Consider the following 25,323-nt stretch of genomic DNA (forward strand, 5'->3'; position numbering starts at 1 on the left):
ACTCAGCAGGCCAGGCAGCATCCGTGGAGAGATGCTGCCTGGCCTGCTGAGTGTTTCCAGCATTTTCTGTAATGAGAGTATCTGTTCACTGGCGTTCCACGTGCAGCTTCCTCAGTAACAACCGGGAGAAAGAGCAGGATTACGATCAGCAGTTACTTACTCCTTGCTGTGCTGCTTCCGCCAGTTGTGTTATTCAGACCATTGAATTTAAAACAATTTAAAGAAACAGTGATTTTTTAAATCCTAAGAGGTAACGTTACTATTTAGTGCCAGTGAAAAAAGGTCATCTCTTAATTTATGGGTTTTGAACAACATTGTTGAATTCAGTAACTCTCAACCATGGCCGGCTCATTAAGAGCTCGCTATTTCTTGACAAGGACTTGATGCAAATGTTTTAAAAATCAATATTTTATAAAGATTTGCCCCAGGGATAACTATGCTGAAGTCTGAAGAGACAGGACTGGTGGCATGACATCGCCCAACAGAACTCCTTCCAGTTCCATTTCCTAAGGCTATAACAAACATGCTTTCTGTTAGTTGAGTAAAGAGCAGCGTGAACATCAAAGAAAATTGACACAAAGTTCTCAGTCGCTCATGCTATGGAGGGAGAAGCAAATGCAAATCTTTGGGGAAAAAAAGTAAATAAAAATAAATTCTCCGGGTGTGGACTGTTATACACAACTCAGTTGGGCTTCTTCCTGCAGCATTTTTGATGCCAGTGTGATTGTATTTTGGTGCTGAAGACATGGCCGTGAAATTCTTGGATTTGGGACCGTGCTGTGGCAGGGTGAGCTGGGCAGACGAGGTCAAGTTCAGGGTGGGACCCAGTTCCACTGGGATCTCTTCCCCATTTTAGAAACATTGAAAAAATCCAGCAGAGGTTTGGGGTGGGGACTTCTTATTTCCACCTTCCTGTGCTGATGACTGAAGAGACAGGATTGGTGGCATGACATCGCCCAACAGAACTCCTGCCAGTGCCACTTCCTTTGACCCCCCCAAACGTAATGCATGCTGCAGGCGTTCTTGTGTGCCACGATAACATCCTGGCAGAAGTGGCGCCGAAAGTGGCAGTTTCCTCACGGCAGTTGATCACAGAAGAAATCTGAATTGTTCTTGGCCATAAGGCAAGGTGCCTTTCAAAAGTTCCGGGTCCCCCATGGGGTGGATGCCCAGGGCATGGCAGGAAAAGGCGGGCACTTGCCCTCTTTAAGAAATGACTCGGTCCCTGAGACTTGAGACCGGGTCAGGGCCAGGGTGGACTGGTAGTGGAGCTCCAGACATTTTGAGGCCACTCACTGTCTTGTTATACACCAGGTGTAGCTCTAGATACTGTAGAATAATAACTACTAATTAAAGTGGTCATGACCTAGAGCAATATCATCAAGCAGACATTTTATGTTGAAGCAACGTCTCGATTTTAAAATTCTCATCCTTGTTTTCAAATCCTTCCATGGCCTTGCCCCTCCCTATCTCTGTAACCTGCTCCAGCCCCACAACCCTCCGTGATATCTGCGCTCCTCTAATTCTGGCCTCTTGAGCATCCCCGATTTTAATTGCTCAACTATTGGTGGCTGTGCCTTCAGCTGCCTAGGCCCTAAGCTCTGGAAATCCCTCCCTAAACCTCTCCACCTCTCGACCTCTATTTCCTCCTTTAAGACGCTTGTTAAAATCTACCTCTTTGACCAAGCTTTTGGTCACCTGCCCTAATATCTCCTTATGTGGCTCAGTGTCAAATTTTGTTTTATAATGCTCCTGTGAAGTGCCTTGGGACGTTTTATTATGTTAAAAGTGCTAAATAAATGCAAGTTGTTGTTGTTTTATAAAACTTGACAAAGACATTGAGAAATCTTGCTGCTTCCACATTTATCAATGTTGACATTACTTAAAGAGAACTTCTCTTCAAAAAGTGTAATGTTTGTGTTTATTTTTCAGACTCTTGACATACTTGCTGCTTACGCATGTGCTGAAAGGGCTCAAGCTTTAGATATTGTGACAATCAAAGACTGTGTAGAACTAATAGAAATAGTGGAAACCGTACAGCCATCAGTTGAACTAGTTTATGACAAAAACTACATCAAAGCGTGCAGCCCAACATGCCAGCAAACGATTGCTCAGATCAGGCAAGCCTCACATTCTGTTCATCTCGTGCACTACCTGCTGATAGAAGTGTTGTTTCATGTTGCAAACAGCCCCACTTTATTCCAGGTCTGTGGCTATATTTTCCTCCAGTCACTAATGTAAGTGGAGAAGTCAATGCAAGTATAAAATGTATTCCCCATTTGACACTCGCATCAATGTTTTCACTCCCGCTAGTGACTGTGAACCTGGACGAAAATATTCTTGCTGGTCTCCCCAGCTATCAGCCGATTGTTCTGACATTGTCGTCGAAACTCAAACCATCATTAAAAACTTTTAGAACACTGGATTACTACTTTGTTAACCAACAGGGTACATTAGGTTGCTGCCTAGTATGGCCTGCACAGACCACGATCTAGCACAGCAAGGTTCAAGCATAATCTGTCCAATTTGGCCACTATAACAAACAATTGTCTTTACAATCTATTCTATTAATATTTCCAATTCCATATGATGAATTATGTATGTAAATACATATGTTTTGGAAACTTGTTTGGAAAGCAGTTCATTTTTTAAAATGTAAAACGGGTTTTCCGCTGTATGAGGTTTTTTTAAAACCGCTAACACAGAGCAATATATAGTTTTCCTACCCTTTGTGCTCTGAGACTTCCATTGTTTTACTAGTTTATGTAATAAATCACTTTAGCATGTTATATGGTAGAGGAAGCAGAGGACAATACAGGTCTATGGGGAGAGAAGAGGGCAGTGGCATTAGTTTTGGATTGCAGCCAGGACAGACACGGTGTGGAAAAGCCCCTCGCTGCTGCCTGCCACGTGAGAGCGAGCACTCAGCCTGTGGGAGATTGTGGTATGAGCTGATTGCATAACCTTCTACCTACCATCACGTAAACTCTGTAGACACTTCAGTTCTGATAAAGTTCCTGTTTTTTTATTGTTACAATGAACAGTTTCAATTTTAGAATCACTGTAAAGAGTAGTAATGTTAGTTATTTTATTATCTGTTAGATCACACTGGGACTGTGCACTTGTGTTGAGCGTGTTTATCGAACATGTCGTTTTCAGTGTAGCTGACACTGATCCCAGGTTACGAGACGTTGCTGTAAAACACTGCGCACAGCTTCAGAAGGTAAACAACATGACCAGGTTAAAAAAAAACTGTGCAATGAAAGAATTTGTCCAAATGTACACAGGGACGTGTACATGGTAATCATATATTTTAAATGATTTTGGCTTATTATAAAAAAAATTGTTTGCATATTAAGAATGATAAGCACATGAGATTCATGGGTGTCTCTTTAACTCTCATCTTCAGTAGCGTAGACTGACAGGTAACCCTTGGGTTACATACATATATCTCAACAATCTGCACTGGTGAATAGCTCACTGTGTCCACACAGTATCACTGAATGAAAGGTTATATTGCTTGTCAGCTCATAGTCACACAGGGGCCATCTTCCTATTCATGTAAAGTTAACAAAAAACTCTACACGATAGCTTAGCAAAATAATTCTTCTTTAACTTTACACACAGGAAAATATATCCTGTAATCCCTTGTTCCTAATCTGGTCAACATGAACATCCTTTTTGTACCAGTAACCACCTGCTTTAGGATTTCCACCCATTGTTTATCACCACCTATACTTTTTTGAGAAGTTCAACATTTACAGTTTCTTCCCCTGTGGTAATTTTTTTTTGCAGCAGATTTTACATAAAATCTCTACTATATCAAAACTTCCATCGAACTTTTCTCAAAATGTCAAGGCCATTATCCCCAAGCATTTGAAAGTCAAGTATAGCACAGGCCGAATTAGATTAAAACTCCCTCTACTCTGCCCCAAAATGTGCCCGAACCCAAGTCTCAGAAGAGCCCCTTACTGAAGTAGTACAAATTCTTCAATTTTCCACAACAGCCGTCCTTAATAGGCTGCCAATTTCTGCCTAATTGTAGTCATTTTATGCTGTGGTCTTGTCAAAGTTCATTTCATGTAAACCCCTCACAGCCAACACTTTCTTCCCTCCTGGTTGTGCTGCACAGGAACGTAGGAACAGGAGTAGGCCATTCAGCCCCTCGAGTCTGTTCCGCCATTCAATGAGATCATGGCTGATCTGTGACCTAACTCCATATCAGTCTCAGCTTTAAAATTAACAATTGACCGAGCATCGACCTTTGTTCTACCACCCTTTGCATGTGGAAATGTTTCCTAACCTCGCTCCCGAAATGCCTGCCTTTAATTTTTAGTCTATGTCCCCTAGTCCTAGACTCCTCAACCAATGGAAATAGTTTCTCTCTATCTACCCTATCAGTTCCCCTTAATATCTTGAAACCTTCGATCAAATCATCCCATAACCTCCTAAATTCCAGTGAATAAAACCCTAGTTTGTGTATTCAACCCCAGGTCTCAGATTAAACAAAACTGTACCGCCTGATTGACTTTTGTACAGTTCATTTAACTGAATCCTTTGAGAGGACAAAATGTCAATAAATAATTCCTCAAGGAACTTTTTCCCAGAAAAGCTTCTGCAAGTTATTTTTCTTCAAAGGCTAAAGCTCCATCAAATGTACTGTTGATAATATGAGAGGACGAAGGCTTAATGCATTCTTATGACATTTGTCGGCTCCTTCCTCTGTCCACTGTTTCAATAGGGGCACTTAACTCATTTAATATAAATGGGCGAACTGCTCTTAAGATACCAGACAGAAGAATGTTGTATGGATGTGTTAATTGTTCTGCCATTAAAATCACTAACAGTAATTTCTAGGCTTGGATCTCATAATGTTGCATGAGTTTTTGATGAGAGGATTTATATATTGTCATTTAGAAGTTTCCCATGCTTTTTGACTCTGCCATTATTCCATTTCCTTATGTAGAATTAGTTTTGTGGTTATGTTGAACAATAATTTATTTAATGGTTGTACACAGATCCTCAGAACATCCTCTGATCTGAAAAAGAACAAAACAGTTGAAGGAGTGATTGAAGTACTGCAGTCGTGCAATGAGGAATCTAGTCACTTGGACTATAGGTAAATTTGACTCATAAGTACGCATTTATTGCCTAATCTCATGTAGTTCTTGCAAATAATTGCGTTGCTGGGTGTTAAAGTGCCATTTTTGGCCAGCGGCTCTATCCAATTTGCCTTTGTTCTTTGAATTAGTGCTTGGCATCTGTTACACGGTGCTGTGCACTGATGCTGCAACACACAATGCCACAACACTGCCCAAACACAGAGAATGTTAATGGGCCTAAAGTGTTCATCTAAAAGAAATAGACCCTGAAGATATATTATAGCGCCTTGGCAGCCAATGCAGTAAAGTCAAACGTCAACTCAAATTTCTCTCCACGGATGTTGCCTGACCTGCTGAGTTTTTCCAGCATTTTCTGTTGTTATTGCAGTAAAGTGCTTCTCTACCAACCAGCAGATGGCGGGGTCAAATTTTGTGTTGTCTGGAACTCGAGACTGAAGGACTCAGTTGGGATGAGTTTTTGATGAGAGGATTTATATATTGTCATTTAGAAGTTTCCCATGCTTTGCTGAACCCCGAACAGAGAGAAATTCTACACTAGAAGAGAAAAAATACTAAGCGTGGCTGCTCGCTTGAATCATGCCAAACACAAAATGCCAATTCTGCAGCCTGGGCCAATCTCTCCTTTCGGAAGAGAATGCAGGATAGCAAGCGGGGGTGCAGTGAGAAAGCCATGAATATTACAATGTCTCAGTATTTTCTTGCTGTGTTGTTCTACCTCAGGTATGGCATCAAAGAATGTCCAGTCTGCCTTGGTGTGCTGACAGATCCAGCCAGCCTTCCCTGTCAGCATGTTTTTTGTATCAACTGTCTGGAGCGGTCGCTTAAAACGCAAAGTTGTTGCCCAAAATGTAAGACAGCCGTGCCAGATTCCTATAAAGTCCAAGTCTCCGAACAACTCAAGTAAGTTTCACCCTTCAAAATCAAGTTTCAGAGTTTTGTCCCTTACCTAATCACTTTAACAAAAGAGTACAAGAGTTTGTGGCGAAATTGACTACTTCTTTGGGACATTGTGAACAGGATTTTCTACTGGATTTATGTCGAACTACCTAGCTTCCCATGGCCTTGATGGAAACTTGCCTCACAGGTGATGACACCTTGCCCCTTACTGTAACCTCCTCGCCTGACTATACTTTCCACCACCTGCCCTGCCCAAACGGTCGCTGTGGCAGTGTGACGCTGGTCACCAAATCTCACCTTGGTCTGTCCCTCTCCTCCTTTGGCACCTTCTCCTCCTTTAAGCACCTCACCTTGTTCCGCCCCTCTTGCCTCTCCTTTAAGATTCTTGTTCTCTACCCAAATCCCACACCAAGTTTCTCACCAAGATATCCTCACTGCTTTCCCTCCATCAGTCTCAGCACCGAGTGACTCCTTATCCCCGGTGATTTCAACCTCCATTTCCACTCACCTTGCTCTCTCTCCTCTGAGGTCACTGCCCTCATTCTCCCTTAGCCTCAGCTCCCAGATAAACTCTCCTACCCATATTCATAGCTACCCCCTTAACCTTGCCATCTCACGTGGCCTCTCTATTCCCATCGCCTGAATCAGAGACAAGGCCTTAGCTAATCACTTTCTTCGATCCCTAGCCACTCAAATGAGTTTCAACAATGATAAGTGTAAAGTATTGCACATAAATTGAAAAAAAATGAGACTTAATTAGCCAGTAGAGGTGAAATTGTACAAGGTGACTTAACAATGGACCTCAATGGATTTTCAATGTCTGCATAATCTGGGGAAGCAATTTAAAAAGTTCATAGACTGCCAGAACAGCAGAATATAACTCTGCAGCATGCTACAGCCTTGCACTATACAATCAGACTGCACTTAGACTACTGTGATCAGTTCTTCTTAAGAGTCAAAACCTGTAAATTGGAACTGCCTGTGAACCAGTACCTATGTGCTCCTGTACTATCAATGCACAGGCACACATAGGTACAGTAGGAATGATCTGGTATTGATCTGGTCTAACACTACAAAATAGTTCTATCTCTAAAATATATACATTTTTTAATTTTACAGAAAAGCTTTGAAAAAACATAATGACTTCCGCCAGAGGTGCAATATGTTTTTCATGGAGGTTGTTTCCAGGTTTTGCTTCAGCGAAGATTCTCCACCTTGTGATGAAGTGATTACGTTGCTGCTTTCATTGCTAATCGCAGTCAGAAAATCACCTGAAGGTTTGTATTGTGATGGAAGGTAACAAATCTCCACTGACCTTAACGTTGATGATTTCACTCTGTCTTCAGGCATTCAGAGGCTGGTGATACAACGACAGGCGGCCAATACATGAATCCACTGCTCGGAAAGTTGGGCGGAGGCCTAGGCCTACACTGCACCTGGGGTGTCCCATCATGGGTAGTGAACACTAAGGGGGCTGCGCACGAACTCATCAGGCACACAACTTTAAAGCAATTGAGTTAGTCACACCCATAGCACGGTGGCATAGTGGTTAGCACTGTTGCCTCACAGCGCCAGGGACCCGGGTTCGAATCCGGCCTCTGGTGACTGTGTGGAGTTTGCACATTCTCCCCGTGTTTGCATGGGTTTCCTCCGGGTGCTCCGGTTTCCTCCCACAGTCCAAAGATGTGCGGGTTAGGTTGATTGACTATGATAAATTGATCCTTAGTGTTAGGGGGATTAAATACGTGGGGTTACGGGGATAGGGTGGGATATGTGTTGGTGCAGGGGTTACGGGGATCGGGTGGGATATGTGTCGGTGCAGGCTCGATGGGCCGAAATGGCCTCTATCTGCACTGTGGGGTTTCTGTGATTCTGTGATAACGCAGCCGAAACAGCACTAGTCACATAGTGCCCATTTGGAACAGCCACTAAAGGAGATGTTACCATAAAAATGTACGGAAAAATTTGCACCCCTTGCTCCTCCATTCCCCTCCACCCAATGCACCCACCCCTTGCTTCGTGCCCCTGTGCTCATTGCCCTTGCTCGCAACCCCAGGAAAGAACCTAGTGCACAACAGCCAGTCAGGAGTCCATCACTGTGCCATCAGTGTGCTGTTGGCAGTCCTGGCTCATCTTGGGACTTGCGCCTGGATTTACAGATAATTATTCAAATAGGCTGACTTCACTTAATCCAACGAGGGCAACTCATTTTGACAATGGCACACAGCACTGGTGTGGGCCACACTACAGTATCAGCCCCTGGAAATATGAAGGTAGTGTTCCAGTGTAGATGAGATGCAGTTTTGCAATGTTTTGAAAGGTTGATCATTGAAAAGTAATCGTACTTACCAACATGTGCTAAAATAATCAATAACCAATGGAAGATTTCAGTTTATTTTGTGTCTAACCCACCTCTGTAGCTTTTAGTTCAGATTAGATGAGATGCTAAAAGCGACCTTTGCATGCCTGAGCCTAGGTAACCCTCATGGACACAGTCCGTGTTCTGATGATTATCATGATATCTATGGGTGAAATTTCCAACCTCCCATTCTCTGGTCTGGAGTGCAAATCACAAATTAAGCTCTTAACCATGCACGATTTTCCATTCCTTAACATTAATGGATGGAAATTCTTTGCCTGAAAGTCTGCTATTTTGGGATATGAATTCCCGACATGAGCCAAGGAGCAGGACAGCAGGATATTTTCAGGCCAACATTAGATGACAACCACTTTCACTTCCATAGCTAATCAAAGCAAAGTTAGCAGAATAACTGGGGAACCCGATGGAGTGTTGTGATCCGACGCCCGACTGCACCTGCTTTGAGATAGTGGAACGAACTCCAGTAGGTGACTTCACCCTCCTTGGCTTTGCACTCATGCCGCTGTTTTTAAAGACAAATATCCAGGTGGACTGTTTATCAACTTTTTAATCAACAGCCCTGAAATCAGTACAAACATACGAGAGGGGCTGAATGACACCGTGTGATTTTGGTCTGTGTGGTTCACACCACAGTCTACCCTTGGCAGTCTGAGAGCAGCAGATATAATATAACAGCGGCCATAATGATTTATCTTTGTGCCCATCAAGGCCACGGTGTCCACTTTGGGCACCCCAAGTCAACATTCATAACCCCAGGTTAGAGGTAGCAAGCACAGCCAGATGTAGAGTAAAAGCTCCCTCGACTCTACCCTAAGACGGTGCTTGTACCCCAGACACAGAAGAGTACCGCCTACTGTACCAGTCAGGGATTTCTTTCCGTTAGCCACATCAACCATACGCAACTCGGAGTGAGATCTGTATTGCAGCACCATTTTGTGCTGAGCCCGCGTCCACTTGAGACTGCTCCAGCTGGCTTCCCTTTGGATCCTTCCACAAAACAGACAGGAGACTTTCAACCCATTGGTCCGAGCTGAATTGGAATTTGGGTTTCAGAGAAGAAAAAGCAGTACACTTTCCGAGAGAATACGAAAGGTTTTGATCTCAACCTTTACAATGAAGCACTTCACATCTTGCATGAATTTCCTAAGTACTATCCATTTAGTGTTGCAGGCAGCAAGTGATTTCCTCATCTTACGCATCAGACTGACGCACTGCAACACCCTGTCCTCCCAGTTGGCTGGTTTTCATTTTTATCTGTGCTAGAAATAGCTAAATTACCTGTGTGCTGACCACATTTGAATTCCTATATATAAGTTTGGTGTTGCCTTTTACACATAAGTCAGCCATAAGATTAAAATATAAGAGATCTGTAAATCTGTAATAAAAAAACATTTATTTTTAACATTAGGTAACCTATACCAGACGCGGACTTTAACCCCATTCTCTGAATGCGTGGACATCAACCCTGTGATACGTTCCGTTTTACTGAAACTTATGCTGCATTATAGGTAAGGGAAAAACAAACTCATTCAATTAAATATCTAGTTACATGAATTTGACAGAAGACGCTATGTTATGTTTTCAGAGCTTTTACCAGGTATTTCTCTCATGCTCACTGTCAAAGCCTACTCTGAAAGCAAGCCCCCACTCCCAGTGAACCAGAGTGTGACGATATCTGGTAATATCATGTTGTTACCTGCGGGCTGAATTTTCCAGGGCCCCCAGCTGGCCAGCTGCATCAGGACACCCGATTGGCATCCACAACTTGCCGATTTTATGTAGATGAGGCCCACTTTGGAGCTAGCCTCGGGATAGCATCTTCGGGCGCACGTTCCAGGCGCCCTGCCCACGTCATTACGGTTTTCGGCACAAATCCAATTTCATCAGCTTTTGTCGCTCCCAACAAAAAACACAATGGCACATTGTAGATGTTCCACTCACACTGATTTAAAGCTACTTCATTCTCATCGATTAACATCAGGAAAAAAGCAAGCAGCTCCACCGCCTCGCAGCTCCCAGGACTTGCTGTGTTGCCGCTGGCAGTGAGGCAAGCGGCCCAATAGTCATTTCTTCAAATAGGCGAGCTGCCTGTGGAGGCGTGACAAGTGCCGGCAGATTGCCCAATTAATATTCCGGGCCGGCCTCAGGCCTCTGTGAGCGGCACCCATTTCAGGCCCATTTTCAGGCCTAAAGGAATTTCAACCCCAGTTTCTCCCAAGGCTTTCGATAAAAATATATACGGTAAAATTCTATGACAATAAATAGGACCAATTTCTGAGCTGTCACAGGTATTTTTATCCTACATGTAGTGATTGGGCCTCGTGGCTTCCAACCAGATAGTAGCAAGCTTGCATCTCAGGACAGCTTGTCACTTAAATCTACCTACTGCAGCTGGGAGTTTAGTTTAATCTCAGCAGCTCATGTTGAGCGCTGGAATTCCTGTCCTCGCTCGTTTAGGTGAGAAAGTAGATTCTACTATAAAATGGGGGATGCCACATGATGCTCGTGTCCACCTTTTAGTTAAAAGCAGTGAGGACAAGAATTTCAATCCCCAAGTAGTTTACATTGCCGTGTTGTCCTTTACACCCTGCGACAAGTCCAACTCCTGTCCACTGAAAGCACTGTATAGACTTGAGGGTAATGTAGCAGGATTCAAAGTGCACTCTCCAAATAGTTAAATGCAGGGTAGGTGTCTTTACAAAATACCCAAGGGGTTCCCAGGGACTTAAGACTCCCTGCAGAATAAAAAGAAAACTGTTTTTGAGACTGCCAGATGTAGTCACTTGGCTTGACTCTGGAGTCAGGTCAGCTAGTTTAGCGTCAGTGAAAAGTGGAAATCACTTTGCACTGACACAAAATTTGCAGTGTGAATGCAATGGTGAATTGATGAAGCAATGGAAAAGGATGCTTATGTTTACTGCTATAGATTGATAATAAATGGCTCAAATATATGTAATTCCATACAATATATGAAACACAGAATAAAATGACAGGGTGCTAATGCTTTCTATGTCTCTTGATAGTTTTGATAAGGTAAAAGTCTTTATGCAGACGTACCTCTTAAATCTGGAAGAGAAGATATTCTTGAAAGACGATCTGAAGGAACTCTATCTTCTGTTCATCAAATGTTTTGAGGTAATGAGGAAAGTATTCGGCTATCTCACTCCTAAAGATGGCTTAAAGATTTGGGCGTACCTCTGAATCTTTAAATGTATTTTGCTTTTAAGGACTCGGAGTATGGCCACTTTGAGCAGCGTGGAGGACTCAATGATGTGGAACTCCTCAAACAGAACTGCCGCTTTGCCAGCAGGTTTGCCAGGCACCAGGTTGCCACCTGTAAAGAAAATGCTGCAGAATACCTGCAGAACATTGCCAGGCTGCGCTTCTGCTTCAGCCTGACAGCTCAGCTGATGTACGAATCACACAACGGGACAGGTAAAACATTCGAGGTTGACTTTAAATCGTCTTATGCGCTCCATCCCACACAAGCTGTTCTCCAGCCGAAGGGACCTATAAGCCACCCTGCTTCCAGCCTCTCCCAAAAGCTGCTCTGTCGCTTCAAGCTGGCTACTTCAAGCTGTGTGAGCTTGGTCTAAGCTCACACAGCCGGGCGAGTGCCCACCCTCACTGTGGGAAAGCGCATGAGCTGTGCTTGGATTTCTCCCAAACCCCACCCCCGCCCCAGACCCAACTGAGATTGGGAACTCACCACTGAGATGTTATGGCAACTCCGCACCTATTTTCAACGGGAAATATTACCAATCCAATCTTTTTGACAGTTTCATCTACTCCTCTTGGACAAAAAGTGGAGCTGCCGCAAGTATCAGCACTAGCGGGCATCAACTACCTAATCTGTGGGGGATGGAAAAGCATAACTCTCCTCTCCCTGGTATAAGTTCAGTTAATATTTATATTAAGTCAGGCCTTTTTTGCCAACTAAAATATAGACATGTTTATGCATATACAATGTAAATAAGCATGAAATACTACTGAATGCTTTATGGTGTAAGTTATTGCTAAATCCAGTAAGAGAGATGCTGGAGCAATTGTGGGATAGAAAAGAAAGACTTGAAAGGCCAATTTTCAAAATGCAAGACCTCAGGATGTCCCAAAGCACTTACAGTCAATTAAGCGCTTTTGAAGTGTAATCACTGTTGTAATTTAGGAAACGTGGCAGCCAATTTGCACACACAATGTGATAATGACCAGATAATTTTTTTTTTTAGTGATGTTTGGTTCAGGGATAATTGTTGGCTCGGACAGCAGGGACAGGTCCCCTGCTCTTCGAATAGTGCCGGGGGATCTTTTACATCCACCATCGTCTCATCTGAAAGATGGCACCTCCGGCAGTGCAGCGCTCCCTCAGTTCTGCATTGAAGTGTCAGCCTCGACTTTGTGCTCAATGCTCTAGAGGGGGACATGAACCCACGACCTACTCGATTCAGAGGCGAGAGTGCTATCCACTGAGCCACGGCTGACCGATGAGCTGGTGATCAGCATGTTTTAACACTGTGGCCATGCTTTGTTGTTCCACTACTTTTTGTTAACTATTCCACAATGTTGTCCCACTCATAATGCACTCTTTATGAATAGGAATTCCCTGCTTAGACTCACTCCAGTGGCCTGTGCAACTACAATTATTGCACAAGTTTTATTTTCTAATTTTTTTTTAATTTTATATTTTCAGACATGAGGCACAGAGCCACAAAGGAAAAATTCTTCGAACATATAAAAATGATTTGTTTGCATTCTGGCAATGACTGGTATCGAGTTTATTTGATGAGGGTGGTCTATGATCAGTACGGCATGGATTTTGTTCAGTCTTTACAACAGCTCGAAGACTACCACTGGATATTTCCAGATAAGATCATTGAAAAACAGGTGAAACATTTTATGGGTTTATGTAAATTTTGAATGAGTTGCTAACATCTACAAATTATGCTGTCTCTTAGAAGTGATTAAATTAATCAGATAAATGTTGTGTATAATTCTTTATTTGTTTTAGATATAATGGGCCCAGAAATTCGGGTCGGGAGCTTCCCGCGGGTGTAAGCCCCCGATCTACACTTACCTTGCGTGCCAGCCGTTGAGCTGTGGGCCCGCGTGGGACTCCGATCCTGGGCCTGCTCCAACTGCCGGCGCGCAGTGCTTGCGTATCCCAGGGGCACAGTTAGTTCGATGCATCCCCTGGGATCACGTGGGCCACGGGGAGCCAATCGGAGCAGGGAATGTTCCATTCGTAAGTTTGACAGGAAGAGCTGTCAAAACTTATAAATACTATGGGCCCCAAAACATCACTAAGTCTTCAAATAAATTTTTTTTTAAATCACATTTTTTAAATAAACTATAAATTACATGAAATAACTATTTTAAACAATAATTAAAATTTTTGAAAAAAATAATTTTATTTTCTAACGGGGCTAAAAATAAACTTACCTTGCTTTAAAGTATTTAAAAATAATAAACCTGTGGAAAAAATATTTTAATTTTAATTAACTCACCACTTACCTTGTAAAAAGCAGGCCTTACGCCTGCTTTTTAAATGTGTAACTTCTGGAGACTTACCCTCCCGGGAAAACCTGCAAAAAAAAACGAAGTTCGATGCGCACGCGCAGCCTCTCCTGCGCACGCGTTCGACCTCTTAACCCCTGCTTTCAGGGGAACGGAAGTGCCGGTTTCCCGCGCATGCGCAGTGCATGCAGGAAACCGGCACTTCCATTGGGCCTACGGGTGAGTATCCCGTGCGTACTCACCCGTGGAGACCCGAATTTCTGGGCCAATAATTCAAATAGATCTTTAACTCATTAACACTGAACATTCTTTGTAATCTTCAAAATGTGGGCATGTTTTTTTATCACTTAATTTTGCAACATTAATTAATACAAATTACCACCATAGACTATTCTAGAAGCGAAGCAGAGAAATATGTAGGGTCACAAATTATTTGTATTTAATATACAGTATTCTCTAAACAAATTAGCTTCAGATCATCACCAAAAAAACAAAGGGAGAGGTTAGGAATTTTTTTCACACAGTGGTTTACTCAGACATGGAATGCCCGACCAGAAAGAGTGGTGGAAGCAGAATCCATTCAAGCTTTTAAAAGAGAAGTGGATAGAAATCTGTAAAAGAAAAAAATCAAAAGGTTGTGGGGAAAGGGCAGAGAGTCAGCACAGGTGCCATGGGCTGAATGGCTGTAAAATTCAATAATTCTAAAATGATGTAACCCAGAGATGTATTTTCCTCTGTAAAGTTAAAAGAAAAAGAAATCACTAAACTGGCATTATAAACGTGCAGTTTAGTAAAATAATTGCCCTTCAATTTTTAACTGCAGAGGTTTTAATTTTGGTGCAGAATTGCTACCTCAGTTCTTGTATTGTTTACCATACTAACGTGTAGAGTGGCTGTTTCTTCCAGCGCTGTTATGGTGTCCAGTTGGATCGCTTCATTTTATGTGGACCGCAGTACAAAGCCATTCGTGATGCAGTTGCTAAGGCAATCTTGAGATCCCAGATGAGTATCGTGACAAACACAATAAAGGTATTTGCAGATAGTTCCAGTTTCTTTTAGGCACTGCTTTTTTTTAAATTTAACAGTGCAATGCCCTCAATGCTTTGTGTCAGTTTTATTTTTTTTACCCCAACATATTTTGCTAACATTAAATATTTATTTTACAACTTTGGTCCTTAAAGACTCTGAAGTGCTCCACAAGTGATCAGCAGGTTTACCTGGCCATGGCATTTTTCCGTGAGGTAACATGTTCGTTTGCAGCAGAGGATCGCAGTATGCACACGAGTTCAATGGTAAGAATCAATCCCTGACCTAACTGATTGGCTAAAATCTCTTATTCAATAAAACAGTCGCAAATCACAACTGACCAATCTTTAGGGGTACGGTAGCGTAGTGGTTATGTTACTGGACTAGTAATCCAAAAGCCCTGGACTAAGAATCTGTAAAACATGAGTTTAAATTCCGCCACAGCAGCTGAGGAATTTAAATTCAGTTTATTAAATAAATCTGGAATGGAAAAAGCAAGTATCAGTAATGGTGACCATGAAACCACTGGATTGTCATAAAAACCCATTCTCGTTCACTAAAGTCCTTGAGGGAAGAAAATCTGCCATCCTTACCCAGTCTCTGGTCTATATGTGACTCCAGACCCACAGCAATGTGGTTGATTCTTAACTGCCCTCTGAAATGGTGCCTCACCACCACCTTCTCAATAGGCAATTAAGGATGGGCAATAAATGCTCACATCCCGTGAATGAATTTAAAAAAAAAATCTTGTTAAAAGAAAGAAAACCAGTAGTTTCTACTGCTCTTCCCGAGGGTAAGAAATGGAAGATTTATAAGCAGTAGCCAACCTAAGCATCAGCACCAATTAGCCCTTAATTGACCTCAGGAGATGCCTATTTAAAACACTCGTCCCAAGGGGCAGTTCAGGAGGTAGAAAAGCAGAAATCCGCTCTGTTCCAGTGTACAGTCTGTTTCCTTATAGGGGCAGACCACGTTAAACATATTTTAGCAGCAGACAGTTTTCCTCAAGTGAGTCTCTTTACACCTATTAATAAAGGGTTGTCAAGATGTAAACACTCCCTTATTACATAATCGCACCTTGTGCATTAGAAAGAAAGACTTGCATTTCTATAGCGCCTTTCACGCCCACCGGATGTCTCAAAGCTCTTTACAGCCAATGAAATACTTTTTGAAGTGGAGTCACTGTTGTAATGTGGGAAATGCAGCAGCCAATTTGCACACAGCAAGCTCCCACAAACAACAATGTGAAAATGACCAGATAATCTGTTTTAGTGATGTTGGTTGAGGGAGAAATATTGGCCAGGACACTGGGGAAAACTCCCCTGCTCTTCCTCGAAATATTGCCATGGGATCTTTTACATCCACCTGAGAGAGCAGACGGGGCCTCGGCTTAATGTCTCATCCAAAAGACGGCACCTCCAACAATGCAGCACTCCCTCAGCACTGCACTGGAGTGTCAGCCTAGCTTTATGTGCGCAAGTCCCTGGAGTGGTGTAACCTTCCTGTTATAACACAGTAGTTTACAATTAGCATTATCGCAGAGGACCTGCTAGTCTTGCAAATAGGTATTGGTCCCTTTTCAATGTCAAAATGCATTTAATCTGCTCTGGGTGTATTGTTCACAGATCTAGCATTTATTTAATTATACAGGTAGACTATCCTTTATCCGAACTTCCGAAAACCGAAACCCTCTAAAAACCGAAGGTTTTTTCGTTCAGCGTAAGTCGTGCGCACGACCCCGACCCCCCGCCGACCCCCACCCTTTCGGATAAGGGATAGTGTATCCTTTATCCGCACTTCCGAAAACCGAAATCCTCTGAAAACCGAAAGTGTTTTCGTTCAGCGTAAGTCGTGCGCACGACCCCGACCCCCGCCAACCCCGACCCCCGATGACCCCCACGCCGACCCGACCCCCGACCCCCCGCCGACCCCCACCCCCGACAAATTTCCCAGTCTTATAAAATACCTTCTGAAATCCGAAATTTTCCGAAAACCAAAACACGGCTGGTCCCGAGGTTTTCGGATAAAGGATAGTCTACCTGTACTATTATTGGTCATTGGAATCACGGATCTGTTTGATTGGTCAGTAGATATCCACAAAGATAATGAAGTGGAAAATTATTGTCTCCTGGGTACTTTGTTATGGTTGGGCGGTAGTATCTGATTCTCTTTCACATGCTGTTCACAATGGAATTTCATATTACCATCTATGAAGGATAGTACAACCAGTGAAACAGGAATGCTCAAAATGGCCAGGCGAACAGTGCACTGTTAAACACAATTGTTTTAGAAAATTTTGCAGAGACTCTATTTTAGGTGCAGTGAAGACCGTTGTCGCTGCTCGGTAAAATACTCTGCTAGCTGAGGGTCTGCATCAATTCAATGAATTAGCATTCTGATTGTCCCTGAATGCCAATCTAAAGTATTGAGACGTTAAGGGGGAAAAATTCAGTGTCGCCCCTTTTGGGGCACTAACATTGTCCTTAGCGCCCGAAAAAACATTGCAGGCCTCCCGCCCCTGATTAAAGGGGAGGGGCCTAGCGCAGTGCGCACCGGGGCCCTGCTGGACCACCGGGGAGCGGGGTGCCATGAAAACAGCCCAGCACTCAAGAGGAGTGCCGGGCTGAGCGATCACGGCCGACACCCCGAAGAAAAAAGGGGAAGGGGGTAGGTGCTGGCAGTCATCCCAAAAAAAATGGCTGCCCGACACCTGCCCTTTAAGTAGCGCCGCCCCGGCTGCAAAAAACGCCACCCTGACCCAGTCGGACATATCGTCCGGCGATAGGTCAGGGGGCGCAACCCAAAGTTTGCGGCTGGGGCGCTACCAGCTACCGTCACCGCTAACCTCCCGCTGAATTTTGCGGGAGGCGTTAGCCGCGCCACGCCTGGGTGCTCGGAGATTTGCACCCCGCGCTAACAACAGGCGCAAATCAACCTAATTTGTCCCCCTAAAGCTCTCTAATGGCTGAGCGGTGCTGCATAACATTAACACAAATCTCTGCTGACATCTGCAGCAGTTTTAATGGGCTCTATTAAAGTTCGCAAGAGGAAGTGCTGTAACTTGCGACGTTTCTCTCCATTTCTCCTTACATTTCTGAGACAAGGGGTAGGAGTAGCACCAACAAAGAATCAGAAATATTATCTTATTTCAGGATGTTGTCGCAATTTCTGACGCCCCCTAATTTCCAACTCCCTGTCCCAGAACCTGAATGAAAGCAGTGATTCTATGTGATGTAAAGTTTATTAAATGTCCTAATTGCCGATACTGGGTGCCCAGGGTCGAACAGTGCACTCTCTCGCCCCATTAATGAGTGCAAAAATTCACATACAAAGAAAAATGTCATTGAAATTTCCACCGCTCAGGACTGAGAATTCTTCACTTAGAGCATTAAAGGGATTTTGCAGCCTAGTTTGTAAATGAGAAAATAAGCCGTGGTTCATATGTGTTCACCTGGTAAAATGCATTATCTTTCAGTCAATCGACATGTTGCAGAAATTTATTGAGGATGGCAAAATCCTTGAGGCTCCAGCGCTGAAGGATTTCTGCACTGCTTTGGTGAAGAATGAACTCGGAAACCCAGCATCTTCCCTACGGATCGCACCAGCTCAGCCAAGCCAACGACGCATCCTGGTTGAAATAATAGTTCATGCAGCCTTGGTTTTCATCTGTGGAAAAAATGTCTTGTCATCCCCTCTCCGCAATATTGCACTCGACTCTGCCAAAATGAAGGTGAGGAAGCCACAGGCGCGCAATTGCTATGTAAGAAATTTGCCACCGACGTCCTGGTTTGTGCGCTTGGTCATCCAGTTCCCCTTTACTCTTCACATGGTAACTTAAGCCCGTGATTAATCCTGTATATGCATCCTTGAAAAGGAAACATTTGCCGGGCTATGGGAAAAGAGCAAGGGCGGGGGAGTAATCGGTAACTCTTTCAAAGAGCCAGCACGAAGGGCCGAAGGGCCTGCTTCTGTGCTATATGATTCTAAGTGCATATAATAGGATTATCACAAACCTGGTAGTTTTACCTCACCCTAGATACGTAAATAGCATACATCCTTTTTGCCTGTCCTGTCCTGAAAAGGATTCCACTGCTTGATGTCTGTGAGGAAACTCTCGTTTAACCGGCACCTTTTTCCCCCCGGACCCCTCTAATAACCGGCACAATTCTCACTCCGAAAACTACAGTATACAGTCGTTTATAAGTTTTGTTTTACTGTTAAGTAATTAAAGAGTTATGGGTTACCCTCAACTGGCATTACTGTACTTAATCAAGCATCTTCCACCATCCATTTAACACAACATTCTGTGGGTGAGTACCCAATTATACTGCACATTTCTTCATTTTTTAATTTTTGTTTGTTAAAAATAGCCTCGGTAGATATACCTCTCCGTTATCCAGAATTTTTTATCAACCGGCACCATCCCGGTCCCATCGGTGCCAGATACCAAAGAGTTTCCTGTAAATGCAATGCTACAACACTAAGCATTCCTAGGCTAAAGTGAAGGACTAAATGTTTTACTTACTCCTTTAGCTCTCTTCCTGCCATTTATAAGTGTAGACTCCACTGCCAATGCTTCTTTAGTGCATTTCCTCCCTCAGTAGGATCGCAGTCTGCATCACATAATTTTCCATGGCTTCCATAAAAGTCACTTCATGATTGGACGTGACTGGCCCTAATCATTTTTCCTCCTACACTCACCTCTGCCCTTCCCGCCTCCGCCCCCGCCACCCATCCCACCTCCCCCCCCCGCCACCGCCCCCCCCCCCACCCCCCGCCCAAACCCAGGTTCATATTATTCTGACAGTAAAGAGGGAGTTGTTGCCGGTTTAGTACCAGTCTGCCAGCTGACAGTGGGGGGTTCACCATTCTGTTCCACTCAAGGTCAAGGACATGAGGTAATGTGCTGCTTACCCAAGCCCCAAGGATAATGAAATAATGATCATATCCGATTTAGCAGCAGTGCTACCTTCTCCTTGATTGCCAAGATAATGAAACTCAGTAAAGTATTCCAACGTCACAAGAATGCTCCTGCAGCTCTAAACAGCTTCTCCAAATTTTAGACATTTTGACACTGGGCCTACACCCGGGACTAGAGTGAGAATGCCAGAGTTTGGGATTCAGTGGAATAGAACTCTTATGACCTTTCTTGACTTGGATTTTTATCTGAATCTCCAGAGGAGAAAACAGTGATGCCAATGTTTGAAACATCTCTGCTATAGTGGGTGACCTACTGTGACAATGTTTACTTACCTTGTTTAATTTTTAGCGTGCTTACTTACCAACCATGCCAGAAGATCTTCGGAGTGATGCCAGGCATTGGATTTCAGAGAGAGTGCGGTGGTACAGTAAGTGTTTTATGCATCCCTGTGCCTTTAAATATTAGTCATTCCCATACCAAAAGATAAAATTTACATGTGAAATCATATTTCACAATAAGTTATGAGGTTAGACTTTCCTTGTCCTTGAATGCCTTGCATGCCGCAAGCGCGCGTCAGAAAGTTGTAAGCCTGCTGTCTGGATTGTCCGAATGTTGAAATCAGTGTACAGAAAATCACAGGCAGAGGCATTTGCAGTGTGAGTTGCCCCACCATATACGAGGACTTGGAAAATCTATCCTACAATGCGTATGTTAAAAAAAAATTGTTGGTACGGTAGATTTGATTATGTTTTATTAATATTTAAATTAATTATTTTACTTTAGTTCATTTTTAGTTCTGGAATAAACTGCCTGAAAGGGTGGTGGAACCAGATTCAATAGTAACTTTCAAAAGGGAATTGGATATACACTTAAAAAGGAAACATTTGCAGGGCTATGGGGAAAGAGCAGGGCAGTGGGACTAATTGGATAACTCTTTCAAAGTACAGTACAGACACGATGGGCCGAGTGGCCTCCTTCTGTGCTGTATGATTCTATGATTCTGTATATATTCTTCATCTGTTGCAGTCCATGTACTTAGCTGTTGGGTAATTAATTCATGCAAATGAAAAATGAATCGATCGGCGAGTTGTTCTGAATCAATGGTTCAGGCCTACCAACTGTTTTCTTGAGGCAGGCAGTGGGCTTGCTCCACCTGCCTCCTGCCCAATGAATGGGGTAATATCAAAATCGCCCTCCACATCTTCTAAGAATATCTACTTTTTTTTTTTTTTTTAATTCTCCTTCATCAGCGCAAACCAAAGTTGTGTTGCCCTAAAAGCACACTTTGCAGAACGATGGGTTTTCTTTTGCTCAATCTCTGCCCTAAGTCTCGGGGGAGTTTTTGGTCTCTCTACACCTGCTGCTGGTTCTAGCTGCAGCGAGTCTTTCCCCGTTACCTTTTCCACCCAGTGACTCTGCTAAACCAGAAATTTACAAACTGCATTTTCACAAGAGGTCGAAGGAACAAAGACTCCAGGAGATCAGCAATGTTATAAAGGCAGTGGTGGCTGAATTAGAATCTGTGCGCACAGGAAACACAGGGCTAACAAAAAGGACAGATCAGAAACTCAGTATTCCTCCTCTTCAACAGGCCACTCATGTTTTCATTGCAAGAAGTTCATTTGTAAACCCAAGAAGGGCTCAATGTTAGGTTTTAAGCATGTAGATGTTACCTTAACACTGTGTAAGTGCAGCTAAGAGGACGGGACATCTTGAGGAAGACACTAAACTCTATCAGATGGTGGTACCTTCGGGAGAGCTGTCAGAGTTAGCTGGACTAGTAGGACCCATTGTAACGCCAGGAGAAGCATCAGCTGTGACTATCTAAAACAGCCGAGTGTAATCCTGAGGAGGCACCTCAGCTGTGACTATCTAAAGCAGCCGAGCGTAATCCTGAGGAGGCACCTCAGCTGTGACTGTCTAAAGCAGCCGAGTGTAATCCTGAGGAGGCACCTCAGCTGTGACTGTCTAAAGCAGCCGAGCGTAATCCTGAGGAGGCACCTCAGCTGTGACTGTCTAAAGCAGCCGAGCGTAATCCTGAGGAGGCACATCAGCTGTGACTGTCTAAAGCAGCCGAGCGTAATCCTGAGGAGGCACATCAGCTGTGACTATCTAAAGCAGCCGAGCGTAATCCTGAGGAGGCACCTCAGCTGTGACTGTCTAAAGCAGCCGAGCGTAATCCTGAGGAGGCACATCAGCTGTGACTATCTAAAGCAGCTGAGCGTAATCCTGAGGAGGCACATCAGCTGTGACTATCCCAGTGCAATTCTGGTTACCATTTTCTAATATTGTAATCTTCTTCAAGTCTGTAATAAAACTACAGCCCCAGGTTTCAACCTTCATGCACAGATAAATCGTTCTTTGTTATATCTGATCTCTTTCTAAATGGGCTTTAAAAATGTAGAACCCCATAGCTCAGCATTCCCAGAGAGAGGTCAGCAGCCTTCGGTATCCGTGTTTGGACTCACTGGATTTTGAAGAATTGGAACGTTATCCAGAGACACATTTGTGGCCAAGAGCATAAATCTGGGGCCAACGAACTCTGTGCTGTCCTCTGATGTCTCTGCTTCTGTATCTTCCTTAGCTCAGGTGTTTAGTGTTCACTTTTGTTTATCTGTATCCTCAGTTTGTTGTGGAAGGCCACTCTGCTCCTCCTCATATTTTCATCAAAGTCTTTCAAATTCTTATCAGCTCAAAGTTTTGTTGCAATATTTCTTGGAAAATTGGTGGTTCTGTAAATAATGTATTCACATTTAGCTAAGCATAGTTTTCTGGAGTGGCAGGAGAATGTTTCCGCACCTTAAGAGAAGTGGGACTGGACGGAGACTGGTCAGTGCAGCCTGTGGGGCAATCTGTTCAAAAGTGAAGATAATCACCCAAAGGGGACAGTCTTAGAAAATACAGCATAAAGTGACATGGGTTCTGGACCTAATCGGGGAGAAATTGAGTATCGTCCCGTTGCGCTAACGAAAAAGTATCGCCGGGCGCTACAACAGTGAATCCGGTGCGAACTTCAGGTTTAGCGCTCCAGGAAGGAAGTGGGGTGCTAAATCCAGCACTACCACTTCCCTTGGAGCGCTAAAGCCGGCAGGAGGGGTGGTAGCGGCGCAGCGCTGCCGGGAACAGAGGCTGCTTCCCTCCCTTAAAGAGAAGAGCCATCGCTGCAGGCAGTGCATTAAATCGATGTCCCTTGTCGCCGGCGGCAGCCGCAATTGGCGACGATCAGCCCCAAGCACTCTTAACAGACTGCAGGGCTGATCAATCACGGCACAGGGAAAAAGTTGAAAAAAAACACCTAAGGGATGAAAACAAATTTTTCAAGCGGCCTTAGCTTTAAATACCGCTCCCCAAGTGGCCGGCCTCCCTAACACCGCCTCATGCAACTGTCGGTGTTATCGCCCGGCGATGCTGCAGGGGACAGAACCGAAGTTCGGATCCGGGGCGCTGCGCAGCCGGATGATGTCACGATCTCCGGGCGCAGGAAATCGTGGCGCTAGTGGTTACCACCGCCGCAAACCTCCACGTCAATTTCGCAGGCGTCGGTACTATTGCCACGCCCAGTCACAAAGCCAGTAGCGCCCCATTAACGCCCCCCGGAGGCACTAACGGGAGGTGCAAAGGAGGCCAATTTCTCCCCCAAGGTATCTTATAAAGACAGGCATTCTGCTGACATTTCTGGTATGTGATTTATACCTTCACTTGAACGATGGCAACTGCTAAACACAAGGATAAGTAATGATATTTTCACTCCAGTGAGAATATTCAAAAACGTTATTATACGGGAGCTAAAATATTCATATCAGAACATACTAATACCGCGGATTCTATAGAATGATGGATGGAAGACAATTACAAAGGAGTCAAGGGGTTTCCATGAAGTCCAGAACGAACCCTGAGCAGTGTAAGAATCCAGAGGTTGTACTGATGCCATTACAGTTTCCAGTATATTTTAAAATGTTGAATCTCTGGTGCTTTACTAATATTCAGTGCCTGTCAGGAGTGACACTGACTAATGAATGTTGCAAGCACCACACTACAAATAAGTGACTCTGATTGTATGACAAGCTTTTTTCTTTCTACAAGAAAGTCGCAGGTTAATACTTGATATATATTAGATCAGAGATTTGTAATGGTGAAAAACACTGCCTTTTTAAAAAATTATTTTTTAAATACTTTTTTTATTCATTCACGGGATGTGGGCGTCGCTGGCAAGGCCAGCATTTATTGCCCATCCCTAGTTGCCCTCGAGAAGGTGGTGGTGATCCGCCTTCTTGAACCGCTGCAGTCCATGCAGTGAAGGTACTCCCACAGTGCTGTTAGGGAGGGAGTTCCAGGATATACTACCAAGTCAGGATGGTGTGTGACTTGGAGGGGAACTTGGAGGTGGTGGTGTCCCCATGTGCCTGCTGCCCTTGTCTTTCTAGGTGGTAGAGGTCGTGGGTTTGGGACAAGAGCAAAACAACAAGTAAACTAGTTTTATATAAAGATGGAATTTTTCTCATTGTCCTTGTTGCACTCCTAACAATGTAACTTCCACTTTCTGTATTTCAATGCAGCTTGCAGCTGTGGTCAACAATTTCCAGTTGGTGAGGTAAGAATCCATATTTGTTATTTTAAGTTCAAGCATTTATATAAGATTTCACTCCACTTGTTAATCGAAAATAACTTTTGTACTCCCTTTACACTTTTCATTACGTCAATATTAAAAGATTAAATCGTCAGTCATTATTTGCTGTATTTTTTTTTGAGGCTGTGTACAATATACTTTTCTCCACAAGTTAGAGACTGAATGAACATTGACACTCATTAGATTAATGGTTGGACTGGATGGCTACTCTTGGTGCTGCTCCACAGTTAATCCTCTAAGGGGCAGACTTGAGCAGGAAGGGATGGAAACTGACCCCAGCAGAGTAAAAGAAACTTAATGAGAAAGTTCTAGCCTAGGGTTCAAGTGTTTCTCTTCTAAATATCATTTTTATTGAGACCTGCTGTAGTAATCCTGGCTTAGCACTCAAATTGACTCCCGCTTGCTCCATAGAACTATCCCATCTATACTACAATGCTGATCCGTTAATGAAGAGCCAGAAAAGCAGGCCTGCCCATGCCTGTCTTGTTTTGCACACTTTGTACAAAAATAATAAATTGCAGGACAACGGAGTATTACAGTTTAAACTCTTTTATGAAGCATCAGGTCTGTGAACTCATATCAGTACAGCACCGTGTGCCCAAGATGGAGTCAGGGCCCCCTGGGTCTTCCAAACAATAGCAGTCCTTACAGATGCCTGCAGGCCAATGACAACTCAGCATGTGATCACATGTGAATATAATAGGTATTCCTTACAGATGCCTGCGGGCCAATGATAAATCAATGTGCAAATGTTACAATGCCCAGCTGCCACCTTTCTCCCATGTCCCGTTCCCTCCACCGCATCTATCCGTCGGCTTCACTGCTTCTCACCAGTCAG

General features: G+C 43.7%; 1 protein-coding gene across 1 annotated transcript in view; it reads left to right on the forward strand.

The window, feature by feature from the left end:
* LOC147102854 (E3 ubiquitin-protein ligase rnf213-alpha-like) overlaps window positions 1-25,323 on the forward strand; it is a 175,188-nt gene that overhangs the window by 117,418 nt on the left and 32,447 nt on the right. Inside the window, 14 exon segments of the mRNA XM_085963739.1 lie at window positions 1,933-2,120; window positions 3,103-3,223; window positions 5,019-5,119; window positions 5,844-6,023; window positions 7,140-7,297; window positions 9,809-9,908; window positions 11,424-11,535; window positions 11,628-11,835; window positions 13,088-13,281; window positions 14,818-14,940; window positions 15,093-15,203; window positions 18,413-18,667; window positions 20,207-20,285; window positions 24,415-24,449. Coding sequence (XP_085819865.1) covers window positions 1,933-2,120; window positions 3,103-3,223; window positions 5,019-5,119; window positions 5,844-6,023; window positions 7,140-7,297; window positions 9,809-9,908; window positions 11,424-11,535; window positions 11,628-11,835; window positions 13,088-13,281; window positions 14,818-14,940; window positions 15,093-15,203; window positions 18,413-18,667; window positions 20,207-20,285; window positions 24,415-24,449 — 1,965 coding nt within the window.

The sequence above is a fragment of the Somniosus microcephalus genome, chromosome 21, assembly GCF_052327205.1.
Source record: "Somniosus microcephalus isolate GS21.2 chromosome 21, FLI_Smic_1.0, whole genome shotgun sequence".
Taxonomy (NCBI): Eukaryota; Metazoa; Chordata; class Chondrichthyes; order Squaliformes; family Somniosidae; genus Somniosus; species Somniosus microcephalus.